Genomic DNA, 11,859 nt, shown 5'->3' on the forward strand with positions numbered 1-11,859 from the left:
CTGCATTAGCCACATTTAAAGTGTTCAATAGCCATGTATAGCTAGTACAGCTATAGCAGTGAAAAGCACAAGTACAGAACATTTTCATCATCATAGAAACTCTATTACACAGTGCTACCCTAGAGGTTTATGTCAGGAACAGGAGGTGTTCTGTCAGATCATAAGGGAGAGTCTTGGAAATGAGCATCATAATAAAATACTTCATTCATGCTAAAAAATAGCTGGGGAAAAGGGGGAAAGACAGGCAGTCTCACTGCTAAAGGAAACTGACACTTACCAAGGACTTACTACATTTCAGACACTGTGATAGGCAGGTACTTTATCCTCACAACACCCATAGGAAATACGTGCAGTTATTATAAATCATCTCAATCTTATATCATTTATGAGCATATTTTACCCATTTTGCAGATGAGAAACCTGACGCCCAAAGATAATTTGCAGTGAAGCTGAAACTGAATCCCAGTTTTACTGACTCCCAACATATATTTTCTTCACTATTTATGCTGCTACTATACAACTCCTTGTGAATGAGATACCAGATAAAGCCACCCATCACTCACTTGTATCAAGCTCCAAAAAACAAATAGTTCATAAGATCATAATTTAAGAGGTTTACGATTGTATAGATGTTTGAGATGGTTTGTTATTCATATTAATTTAATTCTGTTGCGCCAGGTCTGGTCCCAGAGGCAAGCCCAAGCCTTCATTTATTTTACTTTCCAAACCTCATAAATGGCCTATAGTAAAACAAATATATCTGGTCTAGGAATATAACACCACAAACTTTCAGTAAAGAAACCTTTAGGGATCATAACAAAAAAGAAATCTACATAAATCAGCTGTTCTTTTCAAAAGTTTCTTTTTTCACAAAAAGAACCAAACCACAACAGGAAAACATGCACAATTTCAATGCTTGCCACCAAGTAAGACATTTCTTGATGGCACATACTCCTCCTCTTGCTGCTGCTGCTAGTATATGCTGGTTTTATGAAGCTCATTATTTGTTTATGCTAAATCCTACTGCTTTGAATACAGCATATTTTTCAGCGTTTGTGAAAAGTATGTGAACTAAAATCATATATCAAAAAACTACAGTGTTTCGTCCTATGAACACTTTAAAATACCATTTCCCTGATCTTTCCCATAATGAAAAGACTACTTAGTCATAGTATATAACCAACACTTAATCTCTATTGTGAAACCCAAAAATAAAATAAGGACAGGAACATAAGTAACTTTAAACCAGAACTACACAGATTTTAATGACCAAGTACATAAAGTAAACACCACAAGCCAGAATCCAAATTATACCAAGTGACTTGCTATAATTCTGTGTGTACTTTCTGTTCTTTCAGTTTCTAATTACCTTGGGATTTTCAAGCATCAGTACAAAAATAGTTGACATATTTCTAAAGCCAAGAGTGTTTTGCATATAAAATGACTTAGCATTTCTCATTTTATCTTTGAAGAAAACTGTAATTCTAAAAGCTCTTCAGGTTATAAAATGCCAAAAGAATAGCACATCCTCAATAATCTGAAGAATCTCCACAAAAGACAAAAACTAACAGTAACATCAGGAAGGCGATAGGGCTGAAATAATCCTAACTGCAGCATGGCGCATTTGATTTGTGTGGACTCAAGAGGAGCTCTAGCCCTCCAAATGGAGTTACAAGACCTTCTAAATAAAAGAAGTTCCAAGAAATACACTCAAAGCAGTTTCTTGATTCCATTAAGAACAAAGAAAATGTTTACCATTTAAAATCTTGTTATTTTTTGTTTACTTGAATTCAGGTTAACTCTATCTTACACAGAAAAAATATTTAAATTCTAGATTACTAAACTGGGTGACGTTTTCTTTTCACAAGCAATTAATTCCAAAAAGCCTACCTAAATAATTATATAGTTTTTTGCAACAGCTACAGAACATACTTTGCAATTTTACTAAGCATCAACAAAAGTTATTATATTTGCTACTGGAGTTTAGAAACAACAATCATTAAAAACATCATCCAACAACAAATTCCTTCAAAAAATAAATTGAGATCAAAGCATGAAAGCATGTAAAATGATCAGAAAGGTAGCCACCGATGAATAATGCAATAAAGGACAAAAAAGAAATCTATTCAATGGCCAAAGCAAACTACCACAGATGAAAAAACCATTTGTGCCTTCAATTCCACTTTAAGTCTTAAGCATGTCAAATCCAAAATATCCCAGGACATGAGGGTTTTCCCTTTAAAAGCATATTCTCTGTATACCACTCAATATTTGTTTCCTCCAATAGCTTGCATTTCATTATGCAAGTCTCTATGTCTTGTTTTGTATTATGAGCAACTCCTCTGTAAATCTTTCAGGGTTTAGGTGCTACCTGACTTTAGATCTGAAGAGAAGATACTGTGAAATACAGATTCAGTAAGCAATTCTCAAATGGGAAATGCTGTCACTTCCATGGAAATGTACAGTGGTGTTTTTGTTTTGTTTTGCTTTGTTTTCTAATTGTCACTAGGGAAATTCTACCGGCATTTAGAGCCCAAAGGATACTAAATTAATTGTATTATATAGGGCAGTTTTGATAACTGGTTATCCCACCCAAATGCCAATACCTATTCCGTAGTGAAACAAACCAAACTGACCCCACATCTCCTGTGGATGCTACACCCTACATAATGCCGGTTCAGTTAGCTCTGCTCAGCTATGCCACTTCAACCCCATGTCTTTCTCCTCCTCTATTCAAGGTAATTACGGTTGCTGCCTGAGGCAAGGGTACAGACATCCTTATTCAATTCTCTGTGATATGATGAAAAGAATTTAACTGGTATTCAAGAAAAAAAGGATAACAAAGAAAAAAGTGCCAGCTACCTGAATTTTCTGAATTGAAAATCATTCCTCTGGGTTTATGCTGCATCTTAGGAACTCACCTCCAAGAACTATAGTTAAACAATAATTATTTTTCTTGGTAATAAATAAATAAATAATATAATAAACATTTATACTATTTTTTTTCCTTTTGAGACAAGGTCTCACTCTTTCACCCAGGCTAGAGTACAGTGGCACAATCACACCTCACTGCAACCTTGACCACGTGGGCTCAGATGATTCTCCTACCTCACCCTCCCAGAGTAGCTGGGACTACAGGCATGCACCACCACGCCCAACTAATTTCTGTATTTATATATTTGTTTTGTAGAGATGAGGTTTCACCATGTTGCTGAGGCTGATCTCTAACTCCTGGGCTCAAGTGATCCACCTGCCTCAGCCTCCCAAAGTGCTGGGATTGCAGGCATCAAATACTGCATCCAGCCTATACTTCTATTTTTAAAATAATCAAAACTAGCCATAAATTCATGAGCATTATCATACAGCTAAACGACTAATCTGCTAACTCTTTACTGAGTCATACTGCACATGAAAATGTGGGCTGAAATCAATCTTTTCTCACAGAGATTTCTGAACATTTTCCCCAATTGCTGGAATTAAAGAAAGACAAAATGTACCACATAACTTTAAAGCTCATAAAAAAGTTTTCTTAGAAAACAGAATTTCCCAAAGCTCACTACAAACGCTTAAATACAGTATCCTAATTTTAGAACCACTATTATCGAACACAAGTAGCAGAAACACAACCTTAAAATTTGTGCTATTTTCATTAAGAACCTAAATTTTTTGATCAACAGTCTTTAAAAAAGTTACTAGTCTTAAATAAGAAATGCCCAGGCTATTTAGTAATCTGGATCTTTTTTGTTTTTTTTTTTTTGTTTTGAGATGGAGTCTCGCTCTGTCGCCCAGGCTGGAGTGCAGGTATGATCTTGGCTCACTGCAACCTCTGCCTCCCAGGTTCAAGTGATCTCCTGTATCAGCCTCCCAAGTAACTGGGATTACAGGTGCCTGCCACCATGCTCGGCTAATTTTTGCATTTTTAGTACAGATGGGGTTTCACCATGTTGGCCAGGCTGGTCTTGAACTCCTGACCTCAAGTGATTCACCCACCTCGGCCTCCAAAGGTGTTGGGATTACAGGTGTGAGCAACCACACCTGGCCTATTAAGCAACATTGTTTTTGTTTCAAAATTCACTTATCATTCCATCAATCTACAGAGTAGAAAATCCAACAAAATAACTGTGGCCAATGGTAATGTTAATTCCTTCTACTTATAGTTTACCTTAAGCTATCTGAAATGACTTATGAAATAAACCAAGGTTTGAAAAACACAAGCATGTGAACAAAGACATTAACAAGTGCCTTACATAAAGGAGCTCAGAAAACATTTTCACCCTAATTCCTTTGCAGTTATTTCACAAATAAATAGTTTCTTTTCACTCTGCTTCTTGAGCAAAGATTCCCCAACGTCTCTCTCTTTTAGGAGTATTTGCCTTGTCCCTGGATTAAAATTTAAGCCACGACTCTATGGCCCTGGACTAAATTTTTAAATAAAATTATAAACACTCTTTTACACAAGAAACTAGTATTTTAATTATTAGTAGTCATAATACTAATCATATGCCCTAGTTACTATGTGCCAAACACCCTGCTAATCATTTTATTTTCATTATCTCATTTACTTTTCATAATAGTTTCTTTTTTTTTGAGACGGAGGCTCACAGTGTCACCCAGGCTAGAGTGCAGTGGTGAGGTCTCAGCTCACTGCAAGCTCCGCCTCCTGGGTTCATGCCATTCTCCCGCCTCAGCCTCCTGAGTAGCTGGGACTACAGGCGCTCGCCACCATGCCCGGCTAATTTTTTGTATTTTGAGTGGAGATGGGGTTTCACCGTGTTAGCGACGATGGTCTCGATCTCCTGACCTCGTGAGCCACCCACGTCAGCCTCCCAAAGTGCTGGGATTACAGGCGTGAGCCACTGTGCCCAGCCCATAATAGTTTCAACATGGTATTACTGTCTCCATTTTATAGGTGAGAAAACTAAGGTGGAGAGCAGTAAATGATTTATCCAAGAACCCTCGGTTATAACATGGAAGAATCAAACCTAGGTCTAGCTGATGGCAAAGTCCATCTTAAAGTATTAATACTTTACAATACTATCTCTGAATTAAAAAAAAAAAAAATACCCCAAGGTTTTATTTCATTATGAAACCCAAACAATAGCCATCCACCTCATATAGCCATCCTCCTGCAAAGTACCTTTAATAACTCAGATTTGCTTTGCCTTTACAGTCTCCAGATTGGAAGGACTACATTTTGAGAAATAGAGTCAGGTATTAAATCACTCAAGACAATGGAAGCCTTCAACTAAACAATATCCACTAAGTAATAAGAATTCTAAATATGATAACACAGGCAAATACTGGTAATATTTATTTTATCCAACCATACTTTGTTCCATAACAATCATATTAAAGACAGCTACCACTTACTGACTGCTTGTTTTGTGTCAAATGCTTACACTATTTCTATGGCAGAAGTTATTTATCTCCATTTTACATATGAGGAAAAAAAGATGCAGAAAAAGACTTGCCTAACCAGCTGGTTAAATAGTAAAGCTTGTAATATGAACAGACTCTAAACCAAAGCTCTTTCAGCAGAAGAAAATGTTTCAGAATACCCCATAAAAGCTATTGGGGTTGGAGGGAGAACCCTGCAAGTCCTTCTGTCTTGCCACCTCTAAATAGATTCCTACTAAATGACAGTGTTCACATACATACTTTTGAAATTTTAATTTATACAATTATTTCATTTAGAAAACCAATAGCATAAAGTTATTTAAATTAATTAAGGTATCTATTATCTCTGTGTCCTAAGTATAAAAATAGTTCTATCCAGCAAATGGATGTACACTATTTTTAATCAATTTATTACTAGATCTCAGTTAGTAACTGAGTTTAAGTAGTTTTAGAAATACTAATGCTATTTTATACACATCAATACAGGTTATATCAGAATGTTAACAGAAAACCCATAGAATGCTGCCTGCTTCATTCAGTTAAATTTAACTTACTACAAATATCCACAAAATCTATAAACACTTAATATCTCAATTTTCAACATTGTAAAATTTAAAACAATCTTTGTTTGGCAAGAAAAAAAAACTGTAGCATTTTTTAAATGTGGCATAAACAGAGGCAAACGGATTTGTTAATAACAAAATGCAGTGAGATTAATGAAGGACAAAGAAAGTTGAATTAGATCAGATAAAAGCTACTCTTGAAATGAGTAATTTGAGTAGTTCTATGGGATGGCAGCATTCTAAGAGTCAGCAGCTACTAAAGCCCCCACCTATTAGTTAAGGGTGATAGTGAAGGGGCAAGGGTACAGTACCTGATGATGGGGAGGTCGAGGCCCCGCTGCAAACTGAGAAAAGGAGGGAAAACAAACACAAAAGGAAAGGCACAAAGAGTCAGAAACACCACAACAAAAACCAAAATTTCACACAATATGCCAAAAGAAAAAAACCCACAGCGGGGAAATAAAAAACAACACACAAAACAGTCAAAGCTTTGCTGCAGGACAGTGACAGACAGGTACTAAGATTCAACAGGTTAACACCGCTATCAGAATAGTTTGTCATTTATCAGCTGGGAGAGAAACAGGCTATGCTGTTAGGCATGTAAGGTACTCTCTGATAGGACTATTTTTTCAAAAACAACAACCCTAAAATAAGGCAAAAGAAAGTTTGAAAAATTAAGTGGTTACATTAAGACAAACGTGAAAACCAAGTATGCTGTATGTAACTGATACAGCTGGAGGAAATGAGAAAGTTTTTACATTACAAGACCTAACCAGGAGATAATTACAAAGTCCAGCAGGAAGCAAAAAATGTAAAAGGATTAATTGCAAATTTTCTTAAGTTAAATGGGATATCTTATCCATGAAATGGAAGTTTCAATATCTTAATTTCTTAGAGTCAAAGAAAAATTTTTTTATGACTTTACACACACACACACACACACACACACACACACACACTTAAGTTTAAATGCAGTTAACTAGTATAGTTTAATACCAGGCATGTCAAGGCAAACAGCTAGTAAAGAACATCAGTCTCTAACACAATTAATCCAAGTGGTATTCTTACAAACTTGAGAAGGAAAAAGAGTAAATAAGTCAAATCTCTTAATTACTATAGACAACAGCAAAGCACTGTGTATATGTACCTATTGTTATCTAAGAATAAAGCACAAAGAAATGTAATTCCTCAGCTAAATCACTGAGTACTTGAAAGTGGCTAATATATATTCCAACCCTTCCACTAACTTAGAATAAAAGAAAAAGTTTTTTCACCTATGTGAATTTTAACTGCTAAACCTCTAGGATCAAATAATTCACTAGGCCAAATTTGGGTTTGAATACATTTTAACTGAAAGGAACAGACAAAAATATTGGGTTATGGAGAGCCATATTCTGGATACTAATACATTAGCTATTGTAATGTTAACCATCCTCTTCAATAGTAAAAGAAAATATTTAGAAAGCAGTGCTTAATGTAAACCATATACAGGGTTTTTATCTAACATATTTAAGGAGCTAAAATATATGTCTTTAGCTGTCTTGTTTTCTCTATAGAGACTTCCTTCTGTCAGCTTAACACTACAGATGAATTAGACTGACGATTAAGAAACAATGTCTCAAGCTCAGCATTTAAGTTATGTGCGATACTGACTTGCAAAACATTTGCAATTAGTTCCCCAACTACCATTAGTTCCTATTTTAAAATTTCAACAAATTACAGTAGAACACATGGCCACAATGTAGGAGACAGCTGAAAACAGCTCTGTCAAGAATTCACCTCAGAAGCTAAAATGTCACCTGTTGTTCAAGTAATGAAAAGTACATTAATGACCTATAAGGTTGGGTTATGTTAGGTCAGCCATCATATTTGGCTAATCAATATAATACAGCTTTTCAGAATGATGATAACTGGCAGCTACAGTTCTTGCAGGAAATTTTCTCTTCAAAGAAACTGAGGTCTTATATTTTCAGTTTTCCAATTAGTAGAAGAAAACATCATACTTCTGCTATGGACAAGAATAAGCAATACCAGGCATGTGGTATGAAAGTCGGGAGTGGAGTATGAAATGTTTCTTCCTGACACTTTTGAAGAAAATGGAAGAGAGGGGCCATGTTACAAAATTAACCTGAGTATGGCAGTACCTGTCTTATCACTGTTCCACAGAAAATGTCCCATTTTCAAGGCTCTAAAATAAAAGCTAAAACTTTGTACAGTTTGAATGTTCCAGTCAAAAGAGAACTTTCTATGAACAAGAAGAGTATCTTATAAAATTACACATATATAAAAACAAAAGCAAGAAAGAAAATCCCAACTTAAGTTAGTAGAAAGTGCCCTAGGAAAGTACCCTAGTCTATTTTGCACTAGTCACCATTGGCTATTGAGTTTTTCATTTGAAATGACAATAGTCTTAATCCTATGGGTAGCTGTAAGCAACAGAACAAACTGTAGTCGCTGCTGGCTCATGTTAAAATAGAAATTTTCTTTCTTTTTTCTTTCCTTTTGTTAAAGAAGGGTCTTTAAGACGGTGAGGACTGTAGATATAAAGGAAAGCAGCTTCTGTGAACTTGCATCCAATGTTAATGCCACCCACCCACTTACTCACCCCTTCTATGCACAGTTGGTAACTGAGCATGGCCAACGTAACACTGATATAATTTTGACACAATACCACAAATTATAAAAATAACCAATGGTTAGAGTTACTACAAAAGCCAAACTGTCTCCCTCTCCAAATTAAGTATTTAATAGCTTCACTACTTTAGACAGGCTATTAAAAACAACAACAACAACAACAACAACAACAACAACTAACACTGTTTAAAAGTTCCAATAAAATGAGAAAATGGAACAGATAGCTTATCAGTGTTTTTATTACTTTTGAAAAGATTTTCTTTCCATATTATGAATTTAACTAAGATTCTAAGCATCAAGTAGAAAGACAGGCACAAAGATAACCTGAAGGAGGGAGGGAGGCCATTTGAAGCCAGTTGGATTGCAAAGGCAGCTGTCCAGGGAAGAACAGAAAAGCCTAAAACTGTGCAATTGCCAATGGCCTATTAATGCAGAAATAGAATGGAGTAAGCTTTAGCTGCTCTACAAAGCCACAGGAAGAGGCCCTTCCTTAATGTAACAGCTTACCTCTCCTCACTAGTTGGGACAGCTATGAGATGGATGAGACTAGACTATGACAACTTGGGATGTAAACAGAAAATGCAATCGTGCCAAATTTCAGACCCCAACTTCACCCTCCCAGAGCAAAAAAAAAAAAAAAAAACAACGACAACAACAACAACAACAACAACAAAAAACCCATAACAAAATAAAGAAAATCAAACCTAAAACAAGAATCAAGAGTAGTCTGGAGTCTGCTAGTCTTGCACTTGTTTTAGGGTATGTAATGGAATGTTATGTGTGTGGTTTTTAGTAATGGGGTGGGTAATGGTCACTAGCAGAGCAGATGGCAAAAACTGTATAGAGAATAGTATCTGAAGAGTTTATGACCACAGAAAATGGCTGACAACTACAGACAATTTCCTCCTTATAATATTCAATTATAAAATTGAAAGGGAGTAAAAAGAAGCCTTGATATTTATCTTTTAAATTCAAATTTATCTGAAAGGGATATCTCACTTCAAGTTTAAAATAAAGAAAATCTAAACCCCAAATTCTTCCTGACTAATTCCCAATAGAGAACACCCACCCAATTTGTTATTCTTTTCCCCACTATGCCTGGCAGAAACTGCCATGCTAGGTTGAACTTTCAGAGAGGAAGCAATCAATGCATTTCTGTTCATCAGCCAATAAATGGATGTGGTCAAAAATATTAAGTGCCAGAGGCACCACTGCCTGCAAGAAGTACAGTTTGTTATATTGCTTACAATGCAGTATTTTATCCAGCCTCTTCCAGCCAAGGACCTGTAAACGGGAGTCTGTTCCAAAACCTTCCTCCTCTTCCAGTTGTCTGTGCAATGTATTGGCACTGTTCTGCTGGGCTGTCAAAAAAACTGGTTTAGAGATGCAGCTCTTCAGTCAGGTTCTGCGCCAGTTCTAACCATGTAAATTTAATTCATTTTCGTTTTTGATAATCAGAAAAGAGGGGTGGGGGCATAGAGAAAGAGGGCCAAAGAATTCTTTGCAATAGGAGCTTACCATAATGTTCCATGTTTAATTATTAGAACCAGGGCCTATCTAAATTGATCTGGTGAGATCTCAGACCCAAGTAGTAAAGTGTACACATCCCTGAACCACTCTCATAACAAAACCTGTATCAGACATCTTATTGACCATTTCAGCAAAAAAAGAGACAAGCAAACAGGCAACTAGGACCAAAGTCCCACCTCTTTAGAATGGTTCCTCCACCCACTGGGGAGAACCAGGATCTAAGAACAGCTGTTGGAGAACAGGGCAACAGGGAAAAGGAAAATAGAAAAAGGATAAGAAAGAGATTACATTTTGGTGCAGACTATGCTCTCCTAGTTCTTTGGGTAAGTCTTTGGTACATTTAAACAATTATAAATTCATGCATAAAACGAAATGAATAGGAGCTAATGCAATGAGGTATTCCTGCACTCCAGGCAAAAAAGCAGGGGCAGAGAACAAAAAGAAATCCCTGTATTCTGAAGAATACACAGAGCTGAGGTACAAAGAGGGATGTGAGATACACAATGTGAGATGTTACAGAAGCACCTTCTAGCCAAAGTTAATCATGCAGGGCAGGAAACGATGTTCTAAGGAATGGAGAGCTGAAGCCACTGTATACTTTTGTGAAACAAAGGATGAACCTTGTGTAAATTCTCAGTCTTGGCAGTACTTACTGCAATTCACGTAAAGGATGAAAAAAGAGGATGATAACATTTACATTTGTATCACAATTTATTTACCATTTGAATAAATGAATACACTCACTGGTATATGTCATGCACATACCCACACCGTCAAATGGTGAGAACAGATCTAATAACACTGATTGAAAAGTCCTGCTTCCCCAAACCACTGGGATTTGAGAATTTAATTAGTGAAATTCAATTTACTCCTAAAATCATTGTACTTTACTCTTACCTGAATTTTGAACAGTACAACTAACAAAAATTATAAGCTGAAATAAAGTAAACTTGAATGCAACCAGACTTAAATATCATGCTATAGAAAAGTATTAAAAGGGGGTGGGGGGCTAAAAGCTCCACCTCTTCTTTTTCTCAATAAATTTAATTATTGCTATAGGTAAGGTCTGAAAACGCAAAGCTAACAAATAATAGTAGTAGTCATAATAATAAATCATCTTTGGAAGAAACTTCCAAAATCCAGTAAAAATATTTGGCAAAGAAACCCAAGCCACTACACACACAAACATAGGTAGAGCATGTAATTTGCTATAAGCTTCTGCTTACTTACCGGAGAACGGGTTTGAGGTTGTGAATTCATTGTCTGAGGGGCTTGAGGGTATACCAGCGTGGTTGGACCTGCATTCTGTCCAGAGGGATAAGGCGTCTGTCAAAGAATGGCAAGAACAACATAATATTTTTTAAAAAGATGGCATGGCAATTCAAGTTCAAGATGTTTTATAAAAGTTTATAGAAGTGGTTATTAATGTGGTTTACAGTTCTACTTTTTAACAATTTAACTTTATCACAATATCCAGTAACTCAAAATCAAGTGCAGTTCCTTTTTTTTTTTTTTTTTTTTTTTTTTTTTAAATTAATGAACTGGGGTGTCGCTCTGTCACCTGGGCTACAGTGCAATGGCGCAATCATGGCTTGGTGCAGCCTCAAACTCATGGTTTTAGGTGGATCCTCCCACCTCAGCCTCTGGAGTAGCTGGGACTACAGGCACACAGCACTGTGCTGGACTAATTTTTTTCTTTCTTTCTTTCTTTTTTTTTTTTTTTTTTTTTTTTTTT

General features: G+C 36.1%; 1 protein-coding gene across 22 annotated transcripts in view; it reads right to left on the minus strand.

The window, feature by feature from the left end:
• The window catches only part of EIF4G3 (eukaryotic translation initiation factor 4 gamma 3), a 268,928-nt gene that overhangs the window by 187,176 nt on the left and 69,893 nt on the right, over positions 1–11,859 (minus strand). For 8 of the 22 annotated variants that reach the window (XR_001881497.1, XM_017852123.1, XM_017852119.1 and 5 more), the window contains one exon: positions 11,355–11,450. Coding sequence is in view for 21 of the 22 variants with exons in the window: in XM_017852123.1 (XP_017707612.1) it covers positions 11,355–11,384 (30 nt within the window). In the remaining variant the exon portion in view is untranslated. Of the gene's footprint in view, positions 1–6,271; positions 6,305–9,841; positions 9,956–11,354; positions 11,451–11,859 lie in introns of all 22 variants that reach the window. The other 14 variants (XM_017852121.1, XM_017852116.1, XM_017852104.1 and 11 more) reach the window with 3 other exon arrangements.

This window comes from Rhinopithecus bieti, unplaced genomic scaffold (genome assembly GCF_001698545.2).
Source record: "Rhinopithecus bieti isolate Rb0 unplaced genomic scaffold, ASM169854v2 scaffold_33652, whole genome shotgun sequence".
NCBI classification, from domain to species: Eukaryota; Metazoa; Chordata; class Mammalia; order Primates; family Cercopithecidae; genus Rhinopithecus; species Rhinopithecus bieti.